General features: G+C 53.9%; 1 protein-coding gene and 1 long non-coding RNA gene across 8 annotated transcripts in view; both read left to right on the plus strand.

Moving 5' to 3' along the window:
* SLC8A2 (solute carrier family 8 member A2) overlaps positions 1 to 12,214 on the plus strand; it is a 30,877-nt gene extending 18,663 nt beyond the window's left edge. For 6 of the 7 annotated variants that reach the window (XM_049109066.1, XM_035712402.2, XM_035712391.2 and 3 more), the window contains 6 exons: positions 2,266 to 2,369; positions 2,527 to 2,544; positions 4,247 to 4,371; positions 4,681 to 4,780; positions 8,872 to 9,150; positions 10,449 to 12,214. In XM_049109066.1, the coding sequence (XP_048965023.1) occupies positions 2,266 to 2,369; positions 2,527 to 2,544; positions 4,247 to 4,371; positions 4,681 to 4,780; positions 8,872 to 9,150; positions 10,449 to 10,825 (1,003 nt within the window). In that variant the 3' untranslated portion in view covers positions 10,826 to 12,214. Of the gene's footprint in view, positions 1 to 2,265; positions 2,370 to 2,526; positions 2,545 to 4,246; positions 4,372 to 4,680; positions 4,781 to 7,393; positions 8,819 to 8,871; positions 9,151 to 10,448 lie in introns of those variants that run through there. The other variant, XM_049109071.1, reaches the window with a different exon arrangement.
* Positions 12,215 to 12,425: 211 nt separating this feature from the next.
* LOC125754961 (uncharacterized) lies at positions 12,426 to 19,849 on the plus strand. The gene is made up of 2 exons (XR_007410183.1): positions 12,426 to 16,965; positions 18,993 to 19,849. It is a non-coding gene; the product is annotated as an uncharacterized LOC125754961 (long non-coding RNA).
* Positions 19,850 to 25,497: the final 5,648 nt, after the last annotated feature.

Here is a 25,497-nt window from a genome sequence, read left to right on the forward strand (position 1 = left end):
GATCCAGGAAGCCTGAAAGGAGGTGAGATGCTAGGAAGAAAGAGACCTTCTTACTGAGAGAAACTCAGTGGGACTCAGGGAAGAAGAGGTCCTCTTGATGCTACAGAGAGAAAAGAGTTTGGGTCAGAGAGGGGCACAAGAGACAGGACATGATGGAGACTGGTCCGAGATCAGAGGCTGCAGAGGGTGGGAGAGTGGGGTTTCCAGGAAACAGAGAGGGCAGGCATGAGGGCGGCAGTGTCAGGCTGGGGAGAAAGGCTGCTTCCTCTGATCTCAGGAAGTCCTGCTTTTGTCTAGCTCGAGTCCCTCATGCTGTCCCCTGCCAGTTGGGTTTCCCCTCCCTGGGTCCCCCGAGGGCACGCGCCTAAGGGTGCCAGCTGGCGCGCGTGTCACTGCGTGTCAGTCACCACATGTCAGTGGATCACGGCGTGTCTGTGAGAGACGGAGCGTCGGAGGTGTGTGTGTATCACTCTGTCAGCATGTCACCCAGGTCGGCAGCTGTCTGCATGTCAGGGTGTGTGCAGAGAATGTCTCCAGAGACCCTGCGTCTTGCCACGGCGTTCCAGCACCTTGGACAGCTCCCAGCCCACTCCTGAGGTTGGGGGCGGCCATTCCTCTTCACCCACAGAAAATTTAAAATATCCTGAGACCAGGAGGGGGTGAGGGTGGAAGTGGGCACATGTCCCCACATGACTGTTTTGTGTGCATCTGTCTTTGCATGGGTGTCGCTGTGTCTTGTGCGTCTGTGTGTGGAGATGGGTCCATTGAGAGACTGTATGATTGAGAGCCTCTTGCTCTAGTTGTGTTAACTTTGGCTCTTCCATTCTATGGACACCGAGAGACCAAGATGGGGAAAGAAGAACACAGATAAAGAAAGGCAGAGAGCTGGGGAGGAGCCTGAGACAGAAAGGGTCAGAGATGGGGAGAGAGACGGAGAGACTGAAGGGAATAAAAATAAACAGACACGAAGAGGCATAATGAGTGAGATATAAGGAAGAAGAGTCTACATGGTACCACAGTGGGGCTCTGCAGGTTGGCGAAGTCGCGAGGCTGTGGTGGGGGTGTTGTGCTAACAGGCATCTGGTCTGTGCGATTTTGCCACTGCATAGAGAATGGCTGCGGGGTGCGATGGTGTGTGGGTGTGGGCGGTGTGATTGGCTGAGCTTCCTCTGCTGGGTGACTGTGTGGGCTGGGTGTTTGTGTTTCTGGGTTCTGAGGCCGGGCCTCAAGGTTCCTACAGCTGAAAGAGCTGCTAGTGGCAGGGCTGTGGGCTTTCTGGGAGTTGTGGGTCTTTGTGAGTGTGGGGGGGGGGGTGAGTTGTGTGCCTGGAGGGCACGCATAGCTTCTGGGTCTTCCTCCCCAGTCCCTACTGTTCCCCAGTTACCATAGCAGTGGGGATGCTGGGAAAATCAATTAACACTCACTTAACCCTCAGAATGCAGTCAGGGCAGAGGGCAGGAAGCAGAATGTCTCTTGAGTGGAAGGATTAGAGTTAACAAATGTTTCTGGAAGGCATACTATGTGCCAGGCACTGTTCTAGGCATTGGGGATACAGCAAAGAACATAAATGAACAAAGGTCATTGCCATGGCGGAATTTACATTTTAATGAGAAGAGGCAAGTGGCAAAGTACAAGCAAAATAAATACACTAAGTGGTATGTTAGAAGGTGACATGCAACAAAGAAGACATAGAACAGAATAGGGGGGCCAGGTGTGCTGGGGTTGGGGCAAGGGTGAATTTCAAAATTAAAGAAAGGGGTTGGAATGGGCTTCATTGAGCACATGGGCTTCATGTTTGAGCAGGGATCCAGGGGAACTGAGGAAATGAGCCTGGGGGAAGATTGTTCTAAGTGGACAGAACAGTCAGTGTAAGGGCCCTGTGGCACAAACAGGCCTGGCATGTTCAAGAAACAGTGAGGAAGCCGGTGTAGCTGGAGTGAGTGAGCAAGGGGGAGCAGGATGGGGAGGCCAGAAAGGGACAAAAGGCCACATTGCATGGGGCCTTGTTGGCCATTGTGAGGACTTTGGTTTTTATTCTGGCCGAGATGGGAACCATGTGAACATTTTGAGTACAAGAAAGACCTACTCTTGTTTCTTTCAAGCAGGGATAATAGAGAGCCTTCCTGGGATGGGCAGTTATAAGGATTAACTGAAATTATGGAGCTTGGGTTGGAGGGGTGCTCAACATAGTGGGCTAGTGGGTGAGTCATCTGGCGATCTGGGGAGGGGCCTTATGCTGGGTGCTCTTCCTCCTCCCACCCTCAGGAAAACTCTTCAGGTAAAGATAGTTGATGACGAGGAATATGAGAAAAAGGATAATTTCTTCATCGAACTGGGCCAGCCGCAGTGGCTGAAGCGAGGGATTTCAGGTGAGGGGTGATGGTTGGGCTGCGGGAGAGGTAAGGGGTCCAGGATGGGAAGACCCGGGGAGGCTCCGTTAGAGGGTGCTCCTTCAGGCTCATGGATCTGAGCTTCTCAGGGAAGCAATCTCACCTGCTCTCTGTTTCTCTCTCTCTCTCCTCCCAGCTCTGCTGCTCAATCAAGGTGAGTGGAGTTACCTCTGGGCTTTGACTAGACGGGGCACACTGGAGGGAAGTCTTGGGAGAGGGTCATAGCCTCAAGCTACCCTTCCATGTCATGTTTGAGGCAAGTTAGAGGTGAGACAAAGGCAGATTTGGGGCTTTGGAAGGTTGGAACTGACCTCAGAGTTGCCAAGGCCCATTGAGTTTGGAGTTATATTTGGGGGTTTGGAGGCCAAGATCGTGTTTTTATTTTGTTTTGTTCTGAGAGAGAGAGAGAGGGAGAGAGAGAACATGATTGGGAGGGCAGAGGGAGAGGGTGAGAGAGAATTTCAAGCAGACTCCACACCCAGCACAGAGCTCAGTGTGGGGCTTGATCTCACAACCCTGAGATCATGACCTGAGCTGAAATCAAAAGTCAGAAGCTCAACCGACTGAGCCACGCAGGTGCCCCAAGATCATGTTTTGTTTGTAGTTAATGTTGGGGGGATGATAAGTCAGTACCTCATCCAGGTTTATGGTGAGATCAGATTAGAATTGGGGTCAGATTTATGTCAAAGTCTAGGTGTGGGTTTGACCAAATGAGTTTGGGGGAATTATGGTTCAAGTTGGGGCCAGGGTCAGAGATTGGGGTGAGGGTGGGGGCAGTGGCTCAAAGATAAAGGACAGAGTACTTTTGGAACTAAGATCAGGATTGGAGTTTGGGTTTAGGATTAGGGTCAGACTAAAGATCATATTAGTCAGGGTAAATAACAGGAGCTGCCATAACAAATAGGCCCCCCAATCCCAGAAGCTTAACACAATAAAGCCATTGGTGGCAGAGTTTTCTGAGGGTGTTCCTGGTGGGAGTAGCTTTCCACTGAGAATTAGGGTTAAGTAGGTGCTAGGCTTGAAGCAAAAGACCAACATGCTTTGGGGAGATAAGTGAGGTAAGAGCTACCTATGGCTGGGTCTGGGTCCAAGTTCTGTACCAAAATTGGGTATCCCATCTTTCCTCACCACCCCAGCTACACTCAAGGATGTTTTTCAGAGCTTAGATGTAGAGACAAAGCCTCCTCCCACAGGGATGGTAATGATGATGATGGTTGTGATTTTTAACAAGTATTTATTTTTTTTAAAAAGATTTATTTATTCATTTATTTATGATAGAGAGAGAGAGAGAGAGAGAGAGAGAGAGGCAGAGACACAGGAGGAGGGAGAAGCAGGTTCCATGCCGGGAGCCCGACGTGGGACTCGATCCCGGGACTCCAGGATCGCGCCCTGGGCCAAAGGCAGGCGCTAAACCGCTGAGCCACCCAGGGATCCCCTTAACAAGTATTTAAACAGTCCGTTTTGGACTGTTTATTGTGTGCCAGGCACTGTGCTAAGGTGCACATGAATTAACTTCTTTAACCCTCACAACCACTGATAAGGTAGCTACTATTGTGCCTGTTTTACAGATATGAACACTGAGATACAGAGAGTCCAGAACATTGCCGAAGGTCACGTAGCTCCTTCCATATGAAGCCCAGAGCCCACCAGCTGAACCTCATGGACTAGCTGGGTCTTAGGTTGGGGAAGATAGTGATCAGATGGGACACTGGGGCAGGCTGGGAGCATGCCATCAGGAAGCCTTCCCAAAGGACAGCAGACAGGTTTTCTTTCTCAAGAGGAACAGAGAGTGAGGACACTATTGGCCCGGTGAGGTAGGCCTCCCTGGAGTTTAACTCCCATCCTTCATGCTGCAGGGGATGGGGACAGGAAGTTGACAGCTGAGGAGGAGGAGGCTCGGAGGATAGCAGAGATGGGCAAGCCAGTTCTTGGGGAAAACTGCCGACTGGAAGTCATCATCGAGGAGTCATATGATTTTAAGGTGACTTTCTGGGTCCCCAGCTTCCTGGAGTCTTGCCTGAGTCATTTCCTGGGGGAGGGAGGTTCAGGAGGAGTCAACTATGAGGGTCATAAGGGGAGGGATGGCCAAGGGTCCAAGACCATCCTCTCATCCCTCTGCCAGCACCATGGACAGTAACACTCCCTTTTCCTTTCTTGCTGTGAATCAGGGTATGGGGGCATGGGGACCCCTGAGCATGGGCTGTGAGTCCAGTGTTCTTCAGGGAGCCTCAGGGGTGCCCTGAGGTGATCATGGGCAATGATCCTGCTTTCCCCCTGCTTTCATCCTCAGAACACAGTGGATAAACTCATCAAGAAAACCAACTTGGCTTTGGTGATTGGGACACATTCCTGGAGGGAACAGTTTTTAGAGGCAGTTACGGTGAGCGCAGGTAAGTGGGGAGGGAGGAGGAAGAAGAGAGAGAGAGGGAGGGAGGGAGAGACAGAGGAATGGGGAGGAAGAGAGAAATATGAATAGAAAGAAAGAGCGACAAAGAGAGGACAACACGTTAGAGGAAAAAGAACAAGAAAGACACAGAAAGAGGAAGAGCTAAGGAATGGATACAGACAGGAGACACAGATACACAAAGAGACATGGAGACAGCACGAGAGAGAGAGAGAGAGAGAGAGAGAGAGAGAGAGAGAGACAAGTCAGTAAATTGCAAAAGGCCAGAAAGAGAGACACAGAGAGAAAGATAGCAGGAGGAGCTGAGGGAGGAGCAGACCGCCAGGGCTTTCTCATCAGACAGCCCGAGGGTGGGACCAGGTTAAAAGTCTTGGCCTCCCCAGACAGCCTGGGCTCCTCTGTTGCCATGGAGACAGTCACCAGGACACCCAGCTCACTCCCACCTGTGCCGGGAACCCGCCTTAGGTCTCAGGCGGGCCCATACTGCCCCCCTGTGGCCAGAGACACCATGACACTTGCATTCACAGGCTCAATCTTGGAGACCAACAGTGGCCCTTTGTGATGCGGATAGGAGAAACTGAGGCCCGGAGGCAGAGGAGGGACTGGCCTGAAATCCCCCACAGGGACTTCACGTGGAGCTCAAGCCTTCTGTCCCTTACACAAACCTCAGGTTTCCTTCAGGGAGGCCTAACTGGTGGGAACTGAAATCACACCAGGGATTGTGGTTGATGGGTGGGATCAAAAGCAATGTGGCTTTGAAGATGGAGAAATACCAGGTAGTAGACCTACAGACAGCAGCTCGTAGGTCCAATAGAAACAAAGTGGTGTCTCCCTCTGAAGCCACATTCTTTCCATATCTATTTCTGAGGGATCCTCTGGACTCAGCCCTGTGTAGGACATTGCTGGGGACAAAGGGATAACCATGACAGATGACAGCATGGGCCTTGGTTTCACAGAGCTCACAGTCCAGTGGGGGAGACAAACCTGTCACAAAATGACCAGAGTGGGCAGGGCTGGGACAGGGGACCCGAAGTTGCTGCAGGAGCCCAGAGGGGCTATTGACCCAGCCTGAAGGTCAAGGAAGGCTTCCTGGAGGAGGAGGCTTCTGAGATGAGACTTCAAATTGAAATAGGAATTAGCCAGGAGAAGGGAGAAGACAGTGAGGTATTTCAGGCAGAAGGAAAACCAAGTACAGAGACTGGAAGTATGCCGGGTCATGGCACATCTGGGGAGGGTGACTAGTTTCAGGAGTGAAGAAACAGCACGGGATGATGCTGGAGGTGGGCAGAGTCCAGACTGTGCAAATCCTCACAAGCCACGGTAGGGAGCTTGGGTGTCATTTCGGTGCATGGGGTCCCCACGGAGCATTCTGAATAAGGGAAGCTCCGGGCGCTGGAGGGAGTCCACGGAAGGAAGAAGAGGCTGGGATGGGGCGTGAGTTGAGGCTGCCAACCTGTCAGGATATGGACCCTGAGAATGTGATGAGGAGATGGGGCTTCAGTCCAAGAATGCTGAGGAGCCACAGGCCCTCCCTCCGGGCTTAGTGGGAAGGAGAGGGTGTGAGACAGTGGTCATGAGGGCCAATGTGAGTCAGCCGACAGGTCTGTAGAAAACAGCTGATTGGATCAGAGGGAGTAGTGGAGTGGGGGAGAGGGAAACCATGGCAGAGATAACTAATCATCTTGATGGTGACAACGATGATGGGGACTGTGGAGTGCCAGGCAGCTTGGAAGTCCATTTCCTGTATGACCTCATTTAACTGATGTTTCCCAAGTATCTGGCTCGGTGCTTGATCATTTTGCACTTTGTTCAACAAATGCCTTTCGATTCTTGATGTGAACACAAAGGTGCTTGAGGCACTGCCAGAGAAGGGCTGTTCTCACCCCCTCGGAGGATGAATCATGGCCTGTCTTGCACTTAGAGGTGCTTTTGTATTATAGCCTTTACCTCCCTGCCTTAACTGTAAGCTGTTTGCTGGGTGGCCTTGGTTTGGAGCATCTGTGAATTTCCCCAGGCAATGGAAGAGCCTTCAAACAATAACCATCACACTGAGAGGCGCCGGGCTGCGTGGAGAGTACTTTCTGCGGCTTGACTCATGTAGTTATCGCAGCCTTCTCTTGAGGCTGGTCCAGTTCCTACTCCTATTTCTCAGATAGGCATCCAGAGGCTCAGAGAGGTTAGGACACTGGTTCAAGATCACACGGCAGATCCAAGGTTTGACAACACAGAGGTAGCTCCAGAGCCACAGATGTAACCATGAGGCTCCCTCTATGGGAAAGGTGGAGGAAGAGCCTCCCCTGATGGAAAAGGCCAGAGAAATGAGCAGAGGCCAGAGCCTGCAGGTTCTCAAATGCCAAGCACAGGAATATGAGCCTGGGTGTAAGGGCAGTGGGAAAGCAAGGCAGGATTTGCAACAGGGCAGGGAAAGCCCTCCAAGACGCATTGATAGCAGCCCCTTCCCTCCCAGGAGTGTGTTCTGTGCTCCCCACTCTGACTTTGGCCATGTCTCACTGTGGCCAATTCGGAATGTGCTCAGCAGCAAACACCAGAAAACTCAACCACAGTGGCTTAAGCACACTAGATTTTCTTTTTCTCACAGAACAAAGAAATCTGCAGGAGGCCATAAGGAATTGGCAGCTCAGTAACATCCTTAAATGCCCAGACTTCTTCTTTATTTTTCTTCTCCTACTCTCAGTGGTTGCCATCATGGTTGCAAGATGGTTGCTGCACCTCCAGGTATCAAGTTCACATTCCAGGCAAGCAGAAAGAGGAAGCAGGGAAGCAAGGAGGGGCAGGGGGCCTTTTACATTGCAGCTGACAATTCCATTTACCTGAGGTCACAGCAAATATCTCCTTATTGGATATGTAGCATGAAGAACCAAGAAAGCACACGAACCACTTAGTCAAGCATTTACAAGTTCAAACATATATGTATTTATTTACCAAGCCAAGAGGCTAAGTGGCTGGAAAAGTGGGAGAGGGCTATATGACCTGAATTCCCGAATCCATCCATCTGCCTCTGTCTCCACTGCCACCAGGTATCCTCTGCTTGCTGACGTTCGGTGGTGGGGAGCTGGGGTTGACCAATGAGAAGCAGCCCATGGCTTGGTGGCTGGCCTGGCTTTTCCTCCCTGACTTGCTCAGTGTGACCGGTCCAGGGTTACCCTGTTCCTTGTCTCCGTCCTTCCGGATGTCATTGTGCATGGCCACTCGAGTTGTTCACTACTTCTCATTCACTGCTTCGTGATTCTCAGTCATGGGCAGGTTAGACAAAACATTTCATTTGTGCTTTCCTGTTACAAGCTACTGCAGGTCAAAAGCAAGTCAAATTCAGTCACAGGACATGACACAAACAACTCTCAGGGTGAGTGAGGCATCCTTTTGCAAAGGTCAGAAAAACAGATCCGTAACACAGTGCCCGTGTCCGCAAAGCCAGAAGCCCTGTGGGTGTGTCTCACTGCCAGACTGGGTCACATGGCCACTGTTGCAAGGGATTCTGGGAAGGCAAGTATTTAGCTGAGGACAGGACTGCCACTAGCTGCAAGGAATTCCAGGAAAGTGAATATTTTGTCTGAGGACCTGGCTGTTGCTGGCCCAAAGGGATTCTGGGAAAGTGAATAATGTTAGCTGGGTGTCTGGCATGCTCTAACTGCAAAAGATCTGAGAAAGCAAACACCGTTAGCTGAGTATGTGGCTACTGTTGGCTGCAGTGAAACAGAGGAAGTCAATATTTCTAGCTGCAGAAATGACTGTCCATAGATGGTAGTTGTAAAGGCTTCTGGGAAGGGGACTCTTTTTTTAGCTAGGCATGTGCCCTCCCTCCCTCGCAGCAAGGGATCTTGGCATGCCAGATATTTTTAGATGGGCACATAGCCTCTAGCTTCAAGGAATTCTGGAAAAGCGAATATTTTTATCTGGGCCCATACATTCTCCTAGCTGCAAGGGATTCTGGGAAAGCATTTAGTTTTATGGAACTCACTGTCTGGAAATTGCACAAAATGCGGGAGGCGGGGGTTGTCTGTAGGCGAGGAAGAAGGAGGCATGGGTGTGTGCCCCAGCTGGGTCGTGTGCCCACAGGAGACGAGGAGGAGGAGGAGGACGGGTCCCGGGAGGAACGGCTGCCTTCCTGCTTTGACTACGTCATGCACTTCCTGACGGTGTTCTGGAAGGTGCTTTTTGCCTGCGTGCCCCCCACCGAGTACTGCCACGGCTGGGCCTGCTTCGGGGTCTGCATCCTGGTCATCGGCCTCCTCACCGCACTCATCGGGGACCTGGCCTCCCACTTTGGCTGCACCGTTGGCCTCAAGGACTCTGTCAACGCTGTAGTCTTCGTGGCCCTGGGCACCTCCATCCCTGGTAACCCCCTGGGAAATTGCTTGTTGGGGTTGAGTCTCAGAGAAGTCAGATAGTAGAACTGAAAAGAAAAGTTCTGCAGATATTAGGTGGTAGAGTCATACAGAGCCCATATGGTGGGTCCCATAGAGATAGGATGATGGAACATAATAGAAACTAGGTGACGAAGGTCCTGTAGATTCAATATGCAAACTGAATCCTCCCCAAAAGCAAATGGGTAGAATGTCCCATAGAACTAAGGTGGAGAGAAATGTAGAAACCAGACAATGAAGATTCCATAGAGAGGGAGGTGAGGCATTGAAGAGAAAGGTAGGAGAGGGGTCCCATAGAAATAAGGTGGGAACTTAATAGTTCCATCCAGTGGGTGCCATAGCAACAAGATCGTAATTACCTTTCCCTCGAGAAACCACATGGAAGATTCCATCGAACTAGGTTGGTGGACACAACAGGAACAAAGCCAATGAGTCTCAAAGCTTTAACTAAGATGAGAGGGCAGAGTCAAAACCAAATGTTGGGGAGCGATGCCATAGAAGTAAGAGTAGAACCTCAAAGACTGTAGTGTATGTCCCATTCAAGCACAATGGCCATGATCCCCCTCTTTCCAAATGAATCTAAGGGAGGGTCCCTTAGAAACCAGGCACCTCAGACAGAAATCCTTACAGGACTGGGAAGACCAGATGTGGGGAGCCTGACACCCCCCTCCTCCACCAACCTCCCATAGGATGTGTTCACCTGTCAGGTGGGGCGCTGTAGGCCTAGAGAGCAGGCATTGTGAATGGTTCTCTGATGCCCCTGCTTCCTGCCAGAGATCTGAGTCACTAGCGAGACGTTCAAAAGTGGGCCGAGGCCATAGAAACCGGGCTGTTTGCTTGACAGAAACCAGGTGGGGGTTCCATGCGGATGGAACCTAACACTTATTTTGTCCAGCCAGGTGGCAATGGGATGATTGGCCCAATAGAGAGTAGGCAGCAGGCCCCACGGAATGCAGCGAGTCTGGGCGCCGCCTCCCCCCAAATCAGACAGCGAGTCCACAGGGGAGCAGGCAGTAGATGCCATAGAAAGGAGGAAGTGGATACCTCTGAATGCACACGAGCCCCCTAGAAAGCAGGCAGCGGGTCCTGCAGAGGGACGGTGACCCCCTTTGCCTTTTGGGTGGGGTCCAGGGCCGCAGGCGCCGACTGGGCAGGCGGCACGGGGATGCTGTGGGGTCTCGGGTGTGGGGTCTGGGGTCTCGGGTCTCGGGGAGGGCAGGCGTCGGGGACCGGCCGAGCCGCTCTGACCGCCCGCCTGTGCCCGCGCAGACACGTTCGCCAGCAAGGTGGCGGCGCTGCAGGACCAGTGCGCGGACGCGTCCATCGGCAACGTGACGGGCTCCAACGCCGTGAACGTGTTCCTGGGCCTCGGCGTGGCCTGGTCGGTGGCCGCCGTGTACTGGGCGGTGCAGGGCCGCCCGTTCGAGGTGCGCACCGGCACGCTGGCCTTCTCCGTCACGCTCTTCACCGTCTTCGCCTTCGTGGGCATCGCCGTGCTGCTGTACCGGCGCCGGCCGCACATCGGGGGCGAGCTGGGCGGCCCGCGCGGCCCCAAGCTCGCCACCACCGCGCTCTTCCTGGGCCTCTGGTTCCTCTACATCCTCTTCGCCAGCCTCGAGGCCTACTGCCACATCCGGGGCTTCTAGGGCCCCCCACCCCGCCCCGAGAGACTCGGCTGCCCCGGCTCCGGACCCGCGTCCTCTTGGTCCTCCAGAGATGCAGCCTCCTCTCCTGGGACGCAGCCTCCCTTCCTCCTGGGAACTGTACCCCCGTCCTCCGTCCCCACGAACATCCTCCTCCCTCCCTTCCCCTCAGGAGTCTCCCAGAGATACCCACGACTGCAGCACATCCCTGTTAGCTCATCCCTGAGATGTCCACACCCCGGGGGACATCTCCACCTCGAGGCCCCTCCCCAGTAACCTAGAGAATCTACCGTCTGTCTACCCTAGACACCTAGCCTTCCCCTATCCCTTAGGACCCCCTTCCTCTAGAGGACCCTCACCATCACCACCACCACCACCTGTGCCCCAGGACCTCAGAACCCAGCCCTCCCTGGGGGACCTTGGACGGAGGCTGATCCATCCCAGGATGTACCCGATCTCACCTTTCTCCCCAACCCTCAGGGAGCTCTGTTCAGCCCCCGGGGGTGGGGCGGAGGAACAGGTAGGTGCGTGCATAGGGGGCCACAACTTCCCTGATTTCTCCACTCAGGCCCTTGGGAGGACACTAATCCTCGAGGCTGGGAGAAGTTTGGGGTTTCAGAGCTGGAGGAGGCACATATGAACCTGCAACTTCTCACATTCCAGCGCCACCACTCGCCTCCACTACCTCTGAGAGCCCAGCTACGCCTTGGAAGGGGAGGGGGGGCCTGTGTGTATATATAGTGTGTTTGGGGAAGGGGGGACGTGGGAGGGTGCATGTCTTGGGGAAAAGGGGTGACAGACTTTCCTTTTGTGAGGGCAGCAGACTCCCCCAGCCATAAGAATTGGCTTTGGGGAGGAGGCCAGGAATCAAAGGGAGTCCAGCCATCTCCCCTGACAATCTAGAAGGCTCATTTTGCCCTCAGTGCCAGCCAATCCAGGCAGGACCCTCGAAGAGGAGACCGAGGGTCCCAGAGGACCAATGCTACAAGCCAGCAAATGCTGCCACATCTCTGCCTGATGGGGAGCAGGGGTGGGTGGGAGGGTGGGGCTGGGACCAGGGGGTCTGGGTGGGCATTTTTAACTTCGGAGGCCACCCATCTGTTGGTTGGCCATCTGCATTTTCTTACTGTTGTTTCCTGCCCAGAGGACACACTTGGGGTGTGCGGAGTGCCGCCCACTGCTTGGGACCCTGAGGATCACCTTGCAACCCCCATAACGCCCTGCTTCCCACAGGTTTTTAGCGTTCTATCGTCCTGTTGTGCATCACCCCAATATCCCAGACCTGTTACCCATTCCCCTTTCTCTACTCCTAGCTCATCAGCACCAGTCGCTGTCTCTTCTCTGTGATTTCTGTAAAAGTTGCCATAAAAATTTGAAATTCTGCCTGAAAAACAGCCTTCCGGTGAGAAGTTGGGATTCTAGAGGAGGGAGTTAACGAAGTCTCTGACTGAGACTTGGGCAACTGTGGAATAGACCAGGTACTCTGGGTTTTTCCATGCCCCCGGTCCTCTGCAGGACACCCACATGCACCAGCCACACTGGAAGTCCACACTTGCTTCCCGTAGCCACTCCCCCATTCGCCACCCCATTTTCCCTAGCCACGCCCCCCACGGGAGCTTTCCTAGCCACGCCTCCATTCCACCAGCCACAAACTATTCCTTTTCACTGGGCTTCCTGGGAACACAAAAGGGGAAGACCCAGATTTGCCTGATCAGAGAAGCTGGGGCTGATGGGAGTTTCCTGAATAAAGCAAGTGATTTTCTCAGAATCCTGAAATAGAAGGAGGGGTGTGTGTGTGTGTGCGTGCCAGTAGGTGCGCGCTCTTCTCCAGGAAAAGGGCACAGACTACGTAAAGGTGTGCAGACTTGCGAGTTACTGGCTTTTTCACACTCCTGCCAGCGGTTAGCATGAATGGAGCATGGGTTGCATGGGGGTGGGGAGTGGAGAGAACTCAAGAGACTTTAACAGCCCACTCTAAGGAGTTGAGAATTTATCTCAAAAGCAAAGAGGAGCTTTGGAAGGGTTTTAAAGAGGGGAGGGAGGCGAAGGGCAAGCAGTTGATGTCTGATTCACATTTTCAAACTTTCCTTCTGGCTGCCTGTGAGATTGGAGGCTCTCGGAGATCAGGGAGGAGGCTGGGGCAGCAGAGGAGGTGTCCTGGGGTAGGGAGGTGGAGGTTGGAGGGGTTATAGCAAGAAGGGGATGGTTTGGAAGATAATGGATCAGGCCAGATGAGGGGTTTTGGAAAGAGCGTGCAGGCGGGGCCCTGACAAGAAAGAAGTGGTGCACTCTAGTGGAGTAGTACATAAAGTAGCACCTTAGTGAAAGGGCTATTAAGGGATTAGGGGGTGGACAAGGTCAAGGAAAACAAGCCCAGGAAAGGCGCAGCACCGCGGGGCCGGCAGTAGAGGGAGCAGTTACCACCTCCCCTACCCGCACTTGAAGGTGTGAGAAGACCTGAAGCTGCTGAAACTTGGAGCTGTAGCTGCAGGGAAGGCCAGGGGCATGGGCGCCCAGGACCCACACTCAAGAGAGAAGGGGGCTGGAGAGTGAACACCCCAACTGACTCTCCTTCCGCTCATCAGTCTCCTGTGGGTGTCTCCCATGGGCTGAACTCAACCAGAAGCCGGAGGTTAACGGTTCAAGGCATAGGTCAGCCTCTTGGGACACAGCATGACAGAGAAGAGTGGAGAGTGGATCTGGGAAATTGAGCAGTGAGGTCTCTCCCCGGTTTGGGAGTGAACGTGGAGACAAGTATGGGGAATGGCTTTGGAGAACAGGCTGGCTTCAGGTGAGTACATGCTGAGGGTGATGCCGATGGGACATCCAGAGATGTCAGGGAGGGGAGACATCCAGGGGACACCTGGAGCTCAGGAGAGGGGGAGGTGCTTGAGATTAGGGATCTGTTGGCAGTGAGGTATCACCAAGCCACAGGGGGAGGTGGGGGGACGTGCATGAGGAGCCTGGGACACCTGCCGATGGAAGACACACCAGAAAGGTAGGTGGGAAATGAGGAGACTGGGGCACCTGAAGACCAGAGAAGTTTCAGGAAATGAGGGCATGTTGACAGGGTCAAAGGTCATGAAAGGTGGAGGAAGATGAGCAGCAGGAAGCGACCTTGGGATTTAGGACTTGAAGAGGTGGTTTGGTGGAGCGTGTGGGGGAGGGCGGTCAGGCTGATCTAGATTGTGGAGGGAGTGGAAGTTGGGGACACTGAGGTAGAGCATGTAGGTCACGTTTTGGAGAATCTTGTAGAGAAAGAGAGTGTTTCTGGAGGAAGATATGAGCAGCCCCCCCCCCCCGCCCCCCAAGGTGGGAAGAGGTGTGGAGCAGCAGGGCATCGAATGCAAGGGCATAAGAACATCTGCCATCAGCCATTCCTGAGAACAATGCCAACAGCTCCTGGCACTTAGGGAGAGGCCACTGTGCTGGGCCTTCCTAGGGATCACCCCCCTTCTACAGGAGGGAAAACAGGCTCAGGGAGGGGATGCGACTTACCCAAAGTCTCGTGGCTAGGAAGGGCGGGGATGAGAGAGGATGAGGCCCAGAGCACCAATGGGACAAGGACACCCCTGTCTTTTTTTTTTTTTCCTGTCTTTTTTTATATATATAAAACCTTGTGCTTTTTTTAAAATTAGATTTAATTTATTTATTCATGAGAGACATAGAGAGAGAGAGATTGAGGCAGAGACACAGGCAGAGGGAGAAGCAGGCTCCATGCAGGGGGCTCAAAGCGGGACTCGATCCCGGGACTCCAGGATCATGCCCTGGGCTGAAGGCGGTGCTAAACTGCTGAGCCACCGGGGCTGCCCTACCTTATGCTTTAAAAAAAAAAAAAAAAAAAGATTTCACTTATTTGAGAGAGAGACAGAGATAGCAACAGAGAGCACAAGCAGGGAGCAGAGGGAGAAGCAGGCTCCCTGCTGAGCAGGAAGCCTAATGTAGGGCTCCATCCCGGGACCCTGAGATCAGGACATGAGCTGAAGGCAGACACTTAACCCACTGAGCCACCCAGGTGCCCCAGGACACCTCTGTCTTTCCAGGCTGAACAAAGACAGTGCTGCAGAGGCAAGGAAATGAGTGAACCTGGCTGCAGGAAAATGAGTAAGATCTCAGCTTCAAAGAGAAACATGTCCAGAGCTTGGGACGTGGATGAGATGAAGACCACCCTACCCCAAAACCATGATCCTTCCCTGGGTGCTAGGAGTCAGCTTGGGAGTGGTTGAAATTACTTGTCATGGCAGGAGGCAATAGCACAACGATTTCCTCTCTTAGGACCTCCGTTCCCTCATCTGAAAAATGGGGTCAAGGACAATAATAATGAGGACAAATGGTGCAGGACTGTAATAAGTTATATATATTTTTAGAATAACCCTTAGCACATAGTAAGAGCTCAATAGGTGGGAAAGTTGTCCCTTTGAGATATTTCCAGCTTGCTCACTTTTATAGTTCATATTCTCTCTCTCCCTCCCCTGCCCACTTGCACATGGGCACACACGCCCCACAATGGCCATCCTAGAAAAGCCTCAGAAGGAACGAGAAATGCAGACTCCCTGTAAACCTGCTTTGCCATCTGAGTCTCGGTTGCTAAATCCCAAACCCAGGGGAGAAGAAATGGGGAATATCCCTCCTCTCTCTGTGGCCACCAGACTCTTTCATTCACTTTATCCAGCCTGTGCCTGCTCTGTGCCTGGCATTATGTTGGGGCCTGCGGTGACCAAAGTATCCCTGGGCCCCGCTCTCACCTGGTTCACCGAGCAGTGGGGGACACATGCGAAACATGGTGCAAGAGGGGGTGGTCAGGCTAGGATCTGTGAATGGAAAGACTCTGTAGCAGGACACAGGTGGTGGTGAACTAGGGGACTGGAGCTGGTATAAACAAGCAGGGTGCAGGGGAATGGACAAGGAGAAGGATGGTGCAGGAGTCTGGGGCTAGCAGAGGGGACAGCTAGTATTGCCCGGAGCCTGGCAAGGTGGGGATGGGGTGAGGAGTGGACAGTGACTTCCAGAAGCTGGAAAGGATGGCCACATGGAAAGGCAATCCCACAAGAGCTGTGGCATCCAATCCATCCCACACGTAGGGGGTGAGGGTGGGGGGCAGTGGGAGGTGCAGGGGCGAATGCCTGACCTCACGCTCCTGGGGCAGGGCTCTACAGGAATCCATAGGACAGAGAGCCCGCGGATGCATTCCATTAGGTCACACTGTGGTAGGCTGAATAATGCCCCCCCCCCCCAGTAGGTCCACTTGCTAATCCTCAGAACTTGTGATATGTTCCTTGACACAGCCAGAGGGACTTCACAAATGTGGGTAAGCTCAACATATTGCGAGGCAGACACTACATTCGATTACCTGCGTGGTTCCTAAGTACAACCAGGAGGGTCTCCAGAAGAGTGGGGTGGTGGTGACCGCAGGAGGACATGGGACAGGGGAAGCAGAGGTAGGCATTGCCAGGGAAGCGCCACAAGCCAAGGAGCACAGGCGCCTCTGGAAAATGGAGAAGGCAAGGGAAGACTTCTCCCCTAGAGCCTCCGGAATGAGCGGCCATCACCTCGATTCTGGACTTCTGGCCTCTGGAACTCTAATGCACGTATGTTGTTTGAAGCCCCTAAACTTAGGGTGATGTGTTACAGCAGCAACACGAAAGGAATACAGAGACTTACCGAAGCCACCTAATGCCAACTCCGATCTCTCTGGACCTCAGTAACATCAGCATGTAGTGGAAACTTCTCGTGTCTCTGGCTACTAAATGCACTCACTACATGTGGGGATGTTTCCAGCCTTGAGAGTTCATGTCCTCCAGATAGAAGCTCTGGATCTCACCTTCCCAGCCTCCTTTACAGCTGAGACATGGACACAGGACTTAGATCCCATTCAAACAGACTCCCCAGCAGGAGCCCTGAATTCCAAAGGAGCGCCTTGCCCAAGGAGGCTCCCTAGGTGACCCATGCAGCTGGTGGGAATGATGTGACACAGGCACCCTCTTACGTTGGGAGGGCTTGGTGGTTGCAAGAAGGAGCACAGACACAGAAGTGGCATTGGTGCTGGGAGCAGGTGCAGTCATGTCACGGTTCTGGCAGCAGTGCAAACTGGGACACCCAAGACTCAGACACGCCGGTGGCTGTGGAGGTGGTTTCCTTGTCAGGTCAGTTCTGGGCATGGTTTGCGGGCTCTCTTTCTAGAACCTTAGCCTCATGCCTGGTTATCCAGGGCACTCAATGCTTCTGTGAGTCACTCCTGTCTTTTAAGTTCCATATAGTAAATGGTGTTAGCATTCACTAAATTCTGTTTGCCTTCCCTTTGCAAATATCGTACATTCACTCCTCCTTTGAATTCAGTAGTGACCAAGTGACTTGCCTCAGCTAAAAAAAGAGGGCAGAAGTGATAGTGTGGCTCTTCTGGGCAGAAGCTTTCATTTTTTAAAAATTTTATTAATTTATTCATGAGAGACACAGAGAGAGAGAAAGAGAGGCAGAGACACAGGCAGAGGGAGAAGCAGGCTCCATGCAGGGAGCCTGACGTGGGATTCGATCCGGGGTCTCCAGGATCACACCCTGGGCTGAAGGCAGGTGCTAAACTGCTGAGCCACCAGGGCTGCCCCGGACAGAAGCTTTCAAAGCCAGTGTATGCTGTGCCACATCTCTTTTTCCTTGGCCATGATGAGCTATAATGTACATAGTGAGCACTCTAACTGCCTGGGTCCTAAAGTGAAGGTGTTATGCAGCCAACTTGCAGCGGGTTTTTAGATTGATCAAGAAACAAGCCTGGGGTGCCTGGCTGGCTCAGTCAGTAGAGCACATGACTCTTGATCTCAGGGTTGTGCATTTGAGCTCCGTGTTGGACATAGAGACTACTGAAAGAAAGAAAGAGAGAGGGAATGAAAGGAAGAAAGAAAAAGAAAGGAAGGGAGGAAAGAAAAGGAAGAAGGAAGGAAGGAAGAAAAAGAGATAAAGGAAGGAAAAGAAAGAAAAGGAAAGAAGGAAGGAAGAAAAAGAGAGAGAGGAAGGAAGGAAAAGAAAGAAAGAAAAGAAAGAAGAAAGAAAGAGAGAGAAATGAAGGAAAGTTGTTTTATTCAACTGAGATTTGGGGGATGTTTGTCACTGCAGCATCACCCAGCCGAAGCTGACACATACACTCTGCTGTAGAATCCATCAGTCCCCTTCTGCTGTGTGTCCCAAGACCACAGACAGGAATAGAGTGCATGAGGATTCTCAGGCTGGAGCCCACATGTACTGAGACAAATCAGTGGAAAACTGTGCAAACTGCATGTGCAGGAGCATTTTCCCAGGAGAGGGCCTGTAACATTCACTGGACTTTCATTTTTTTCTAAGATTTATTTATTTATTCATGAGAGACACAGACTGAGAGAGGCAGAGACACAGGCAGAGGGAGAAGCAGGCTCCCCCCCACAGAGAGCTCAATCCCAGATTTCGGGGTCATGACCTGAGCCGAAGGCAGACGCTCAACCGCTGAGCCACCCAGGCGAGGACTTTCAGATCAGTTAAAGATAAAAGAAGCCAAGACGTTGGTCCTTCAATTCCCACTCTACCTCTCACTAGCTGGGCCACCTTGAGCAAGTTACTTAACCTCTCTGGGCTTGTTCCTTCATCCGCAAAATAGAGATGATAATTGGTTGAAGAGGGCAGTACGTGTAAAGTGATTTGAACAGTGCCTGACACTCGTAAGGGCTAACCGGTAATATTTTTAGTGACAGTAGTTAGATGTGGGTTTACTGTGAATAACAGAGATCCAACATAGGGCAAGAGTTTATTTCTCTCTTGTGTGACAGTCCGCATCTGATATGGCAGATCTACTCCATGAGGGTGATAAAAACCCAGGTTTCTTCCATCCTGTTGCTCTGGCACAGCCAGAGTATCAGTTTAGCTCAGGATGGCTCACCTCCGTGGCATCATTCCAACTAGAAGGATGGAGAAGGAAGGAGAGGTCTGGGATCCACCACTCCCTGTAAGGCTGTGACCCAAGATGCCACATATCATTTCCTTCCGCATCTCGGTGGCCAGGCCTGCACCCTGTGGCCACGTTTTGCTGTGAGAGGAGGTGAAAAAAAAAAAGTGGTTTTTATCCTGAGTCGTCATGCTTAAAACCTCTGAGGATGTTTCAGGAAAAGTGGGAGCATGGACATTGAGGGACGATGAACAATCTCTTCTGCAGAAACGTTTGAGGAAGCATGCGCAATTGTTGCTGACAAACTGTGCCATCAGAATAGGGGTGACGGATGAAGTTGACACCGACATCAATGCCAGAGGGTCCTGGACCCTTTGTGTTGTCACCTGTTCCAAGATCAAGGTCCCCAGCAGGACCGGATCCCGACTCTCTTACTCTCCCCGAACCCAAAACCTACAGTTCCTCAGCCTCATCTCCCCAAGCCATTCCCCAAGTCCTTAGCCTGTTTCCCCCAAATCAATCTTCTGCCTAAGACCCCGCCCCCCAACTCCCCGGTGTCCCGGTGTCCCACTCCTCAACCACCTTTCCCTGACCCTCCAAGCTCCCTGTCCGGGATATCTGTTGCTGTGGAACAAAGCACCCCAAGACTTAGTGACTGAAAGTGACGGGTTCCTATCCTCTCCTGTGGTTCTGTCACTGGCTTGGCGTGGGCTCTATGGGTTGACTTGGGCCGTCTCTGCTTGGGGTCTGTCCCGTGTCCGCAGGCAGCGATCTGAAGACTCAGCTGGGCAGGTGTCACAAGTAACACGCTTATGGGGTTGATGGCGGCGTGTGAGCACCGGGCCGAGAGATCTGAGGACACTGGCCTTCAAGACTGGAGTCCCTCGGACAACGCCAGAACCTCCGGAAGCTGGAAGAGGCAACTGAACGGGTTCTCCCCTCCAGCCTCCAGAGGGAACGCAGCCCTGCCGACACCTTGATTTTGTCTCAGAGACTGATTTTGGAATGTTGGCTTCCAGAACTGTGACAGGATAAATCTGTGTTTTAAGCCTCTGAGCTGGTCCTAATTTGTTACAGCAACTGCAAGAAGTTAAAGGTGACTGATACGCTTCCTTTAGAGCTGACTCACCACGGCCTCTTGTCTCTTATTTTCTGGGTATCACTACATCCTGAACCTACCTACCTATCTTTCTTTCTTTCTTCTTTCTTTCTTTCTTTCTTTCTTTCTTTCTTTCTTTCTTTCTTTCAGATTTATTTATTTACTCATGAGAGGCACAGACTGAGAAAGAGGCAGAGACACAGGCAGAGGGAGAAGCAGGTTCCTCAAAGGGAGCCCAATGTGGGACTCGATCCTGGAACCCCAAGATCACGATCTGAGCCAAAGGCAGGCGCCCAACCCCTGAGCCACCCAGGTGTCCCTCTTTCTTTTTTTTTTTTTAATTGAGAGTGGGGAGGAGCAAAGGGAAAGGGAGAGAGAGAATCCCAAGCAGGCCCCACACCCAGAGTGGAGCCCGATACAGGGCTTGATCCCATGACCTCGAGATCACAACCTTTGCTGAAATCAGGAGTTGGGTGCCCAACCAACCGAGCCACCCAAGCGCCCCTTGAACTCCTTTCTTCTTCTTCTTTTTTTTAAAATTTTATTTATTTATTAATGAGAGACACACAGAGAGAGAAGCTGAGACACAGGCAGAGGGAGAAGCAGGCTCCATGCAGGGAGCCCGATACGGGACTTGATCCCAGGACCCTGGGATCATGACCTGAGCCAAAGGCAGCCACTCAACCACTGAGCCACACAGGTGCCACCCAGGAGCCCCTCCTTTCTTTTTTAAATTGTGATAAAATACACATAATATAACATTCACCATTTTAACTATTTTCAAGTGCACGATTCAGTGGCATTTAGTGCATCCATGATGCTGTGTAACAACCAGCACTGTCTGCTTCCAGAATTTTCCCATGGCCCCAACAGGAGACCCCATAACTGTGAGCAGTCACTCCCCGCTTTCCCTCCCCCAGCCCTGGTGACCACTAATCCACTTCCTGTCTCTATGGATTTGCCTATTTTGGACATTTCCTACGCTTGGAATCCTACAATATGTGGCTTCTTGGCTTCTTACACTTCGCACAGTGTTTTCAACGTCCATCCATGTGGTACCTGGCATCCATACTTCATTCCTCTTTATGGATAAATAATATTCCATTGCACAAATATACCACATTTTGTCTGTCCGTTCATCAGCGGGTGGGTGCCACGTCTTGAACTCTTATGTTCTTTCTTGTTTCTTTGCCACGTCTCACAGGCTCACAGCATCGTTGGCATGGGAGGTACGTTAGTGAGGCTTCTCCAGAGAAATAGAACCAATAGGATGGATAGATGGATCGATAGGTAGATTTATTTTAAAGAATAGCCTCATGGGATTGTGAGGGCTGGCGAGTCCAAAGTCTGCAGGGCAGGCCAGCAGGCTGGAGCCCCAGGGCGAAGCGGTGCTGTTGCAGCTGCGGGTGGAAGACAGTCTGGAAGTAGATTTCCCTCCTTCTGGGGGTGGGGGGTGGGGGGTAGGGGAGTAGGAGTGGGAGGGGGGTGACTTTGGTCTTTTTCTCTAAAGGCCTTTCAACTGATTGGGCGAGGCCCACCCACGGAGAATTATCTGTTTAAAGTCAACTGATTTAAATATTAATCTTTTTTTAAAGATTTTATCTATTTATTCATGAGAAACACAAAGAGAGAGGCAGAGACAGACACAGGCAGAAGGAGAAGCAGGCTCCTCGCAGGGAGCCCGACGCGGGACCCGACCCCGGGACTCCAGGACCATGCCCCGGGCCGAAGGCAGGTGTCAAACTGCTGAGCCACCCAGGGATCCCCTAAATATTCATGTCATCTGAGAAACACCTTCACAGCGACATCTAGGCTGGGCGCCATAGCCTAGTGGACAGATGTGATTCACAGGGGACCTCTCCTCCGCTTGCCCACTCTCTGTGCCTGTCCCACGCGTCCCTACCTGGCCACTGGTCTGGCTGGGCTCCACAGAGGCCGGCCCAAGGCAAGGATGGGTGATTATTTGTGGCTTATTGGGGAGGTGATCCCAGGACGCACTGAGGGGGCAGGAAAGCATTAAGGGTGTGTTGACGCCCTGGCAGGTCACCTCTGCGGGCGACAGTGTCTCCACCCCACTGGGATCACTCAAGGGTGGTGTAGGATCCTCGCTGAGATGCCCAACCTCAGGGTGAGGAAATTGGGGTGTTTATCCACTAACTTGGGGCAGCTGATGAGGAGGCCTCCTCCTAGGGCTGGGCTCCCAGCACTTCCTGCTTTGGCCGGAGAGCACATCCCTGGAGGGTGGCAGGTGCCAAGTGGGGGAGATGCTGCTGGGCCCCCGGGACAGGAGTAGGGCCCTCCCCCCTCCCTGGGCCAGTGGGAGAATGCATGAGCACCACAAAGGGAGGCGCGGGGTCCCTCCAGGGAGCAAGGAAGGGCTGGCTCCAGGCACCCCCTGGGCATCCTGCTGTCCCCCTGAAGGACAAATCTGGGCCACCTTCCCAGCACTCAGGGCAGGGGCCAGAAGGGGTGGGCTTCTGGGGCCTCAGTGTCTCCCAAGGCACTGGCTCTCTGGCCACGCCCGCCCCACCGCAGTTGGCCTCCTGATTCCCCTGCCCTCCGCCTGCAATCATCTCCCCAGGAGGTGGAGAGAAGGAAATGTCAGGGATGATGGATCGGAAGGGGCAGGTGGGGTCAGTAGAGGAGGGACCACAGTGCTGGAGGGGAAGAGGAACAGAACGGAGGGGTGGGGGGTGCACAGAACAAAGCAGAGACAAAGACCCAAGGAGACAGAAAATTAGACTGAGTGAGGGGAACCCAGAGACTAAGATGCGGCGCCCAGGGAGATGGAGAGAGACTGGGAGAGATGGGGCGGGGACGGTGCCGGGGTCAAAGCCGGCTTCCATCCAGACAAGAGAGACAGAGACAGGAAAAGGTGGAGAGACACACAAGAGACAGACAAGTGGACAGACGGACACACTCAAGACAGGGGGCTGTGCGGAGAGAGGAACCAGGGAGGGAGAGGAGGAGGAGGGCGAGGGAAGGGGAGGGAGGAGGGGAGGAGGGGGAGGGAAGAGCAGAGATGAGACCCAGAAGGCGGCCGTGGAGGCTGGGGAGACGCTGGCAGAGGAAAGCCCATTGGAAGGAAAAGGAGGGAAGGTTCAGGAAGCCGGGAGTGGGGTGGGGGGTGGGAGCCGCGGTCAGCGCCCCTCCCCCGCCCGGGTCAGGCCGGTCCTCCCGGTGGCCTCTGCCGAGCCATGGCTAATGGTATGATTGCTTGGCGGGGCGGCGGGCGGCAGTGACAAATGAGCCGCCGGAGTCGCCAGCCCGGGTGATGGATGGGCCCGGGAGGCGGGCGGAGGGGTGGGCGCGAGGAGGGGGGGTCCCCCCGCCAAGATAAATGTTTCCCTCTCCCGGAGCCAGGCAGGGGAGGCACTGAGCATTGGGGCGACGTGTCTGTGAAGGGCCTGGGCAGGGCGCTGGGGGCGAGGGGGAGACAGGGAGGCAGGAGGATGGGAAAAGAAGGGGGGAGAGGCCGAGAGACAGCAGTCCCCAGAGACAGAGAGAGAGATGAGCTAGGGGGAGGGAGGGACCCAGAGACCCGCCAGAGAAAAGGACCCACAGAGACAGACAAGAAGAGAGACGCGTGAGGCAGACAGACACACACCCACGACAGAGCCCTCTTTTGGGGCCCCTTCATCCCCACCCCTGAGCAAATACAGATCCTGACAGAGAGTCTAGGAGTGAAGACGGAGTGAGAGAGATGGAGACACCAACGCTGAACTGGGGACAGAGGGGAAACTGAGGCAGAGAGCTTGTGGCACCATGACGGAAGACCAGGGGGACCCCTGAGCAGCTCCTTGGTCACTCTGTCCATTGAGGGCTGATTGCCGGGATGGCTGGGGGTCCTGGGGATCACAGCCGCCTGGTGGGTGAAGCCCCAGAGACAGCTGAGCTGAGGGTCCTCCCAGGCTGCTGAGAGGTAGGCAGACAAGGGTGGGGATGGACCAGTGTTGGGGGGTAAGCTGAAGGTCCCCCAGGTCTACTCTTGGAGGGCTCGATGGGGTAGGGCTGGAAGGTGACACCCCTCCCAGGCTCCCCTGGGGGTCTGGGTCCATCAGAGCCACACACCCCCAGTGAGAAAGGCAGACATGCACACTCCCGAATGCTTGGACCCAGGCGTCCAAACAGCACCCTGGGAGCCAGGGCCACAAGGGACCAGCAGGAGATGCGGCCATATGGGGTCAGCAAGCGTGGGCCACACCCCCAAGGCTCCAGGCCTGGACCCCACTGGCTCCCTCCCCTGGGACACAGCCTCCGAGGGTCCAAGTACCACTTAAGGGAGGCAGCTCCGCAGAGGAGGGCTGAGGTCCGAGAGAGATGAGACTGGGGTGTGTGTGTGTGTGTGTGTGTGTGTGTGTGTGTGTGTGTGAAGACCTACAGGCTGGGGGCGTGGCAGTGAGAAAACTGCAGGCCCCCTCGCCCCTCCTTCCACCAGTTTTCCAGACACTCCTATGTTCCCCTTGCCAACATTTCACTCCTCTCTTTAATTAAAAAGATTTATGCCCAGGACTCAAGGCCCTCCTCCCTGTTCGGGGGTGCAGCGTCCTCGGAGCTCAGAGCAATGGCAAAGATGACTGCTGTCTCTGTCCCCCCCTGCTTCCCGACTCTTCCCAGCACTGTTTTTGCCTGGCTCCCCGCCCCCCTGGCCTCACTGGGACGCCCCACCCCAGTGAAGACAGTGGCCTCTTGCCTTCTGTCTACATGCTCCCCACTGGGACTGTCACATCAGGCCACACTTCTTGTTTTCAGAATTGAAAGGGGGGAGGGGGGAGCCTCAGCATAACCCCCAAGATGGAAAGGGAGCCTGGGCCCGGACCCCTAGCCCTCCCACCCTGAACCTCAACTGAAGGCAGTGGGCGGGGGGCCGGGGAGGGGGTAGCAGACAGAAGAGCTTTGCATCTTTAATTAAAAAGTGATTTAAATTAATTTTCTGCTCCAAAACCCCTATCTGGGGGGCGGGGTGTGTGGCAGTGATTAAAGGCTCCCTGGGCCCCCTTCCCTTCCGCCTTCCTTAAAGGGCCAGCGTCGCCCAAGGGACAGTTGCTCCGGAGGGCTTTAGGGGCAGTGTCCCTGACACAGGGGCTCCCAGAGTCGGCCAAGGTCCCCAGGGTACTGCCCCCCCAAGCCCATTGTCCAGCAGATGGGGAGACAGGCTGAGAGAGAAGAGGTGCTGAGAGGGGTCTGGAACCTGGGTGCCTGGGTGGGGGACACCGAGGGACAACCAGGCTGGGGGAGCTGGGGGTCGGTGGGCCTGGGAGGTTCCAAGGATAGTCAGGGACAGAGAGAGGAGGGCACGGGACAGAGGGCCAGAGCCAGAGAGGTGGGGCGGGGGGGGGGTGTGTTTTGGGGTGAGGCCGAGCCCCAGGTTGGGGAGGCGGAGACCTTCCTGGGGTGGGGGGGAGCAGGGCTGCGGGCCTCCTCACAGCCTCTGCTCCTGCTCGCTGGCCCTCTCCCAGCGGGAAGTGCTGCTGCCGTCCTCGGCAACCCCTCCTGCTGCAGCTCCAGCTGGCTCACCCTGGCGGCGGTGGCTGGTGGCTGGTGGCTGGTGGCTGGCTTCCGCGAGAGCAGAGGACCGAGAGGCAGGTTGCCGCAGAGCAGAGCTGTTTATGAGGGTCATAAAAATATCCTTAGCGAGCCCAGCAGGGGTGGGCACGCTGCCTCCGCCCCTGT

Source organism: Canis lupus, chromosome 1 (genome assembly GCF_003254725.2).
Source record: "Canis lupus dingo isolate Sandy chromosome 1, ASM325472v2, whole genome shotgun sequence".
Classification (NCBI taxonomy): domain Eukaryota; kingdom Metazoa; phylum Chordata; class Mammalia; order Carnivora; family Canidae; genus Canis; species Canis lupus.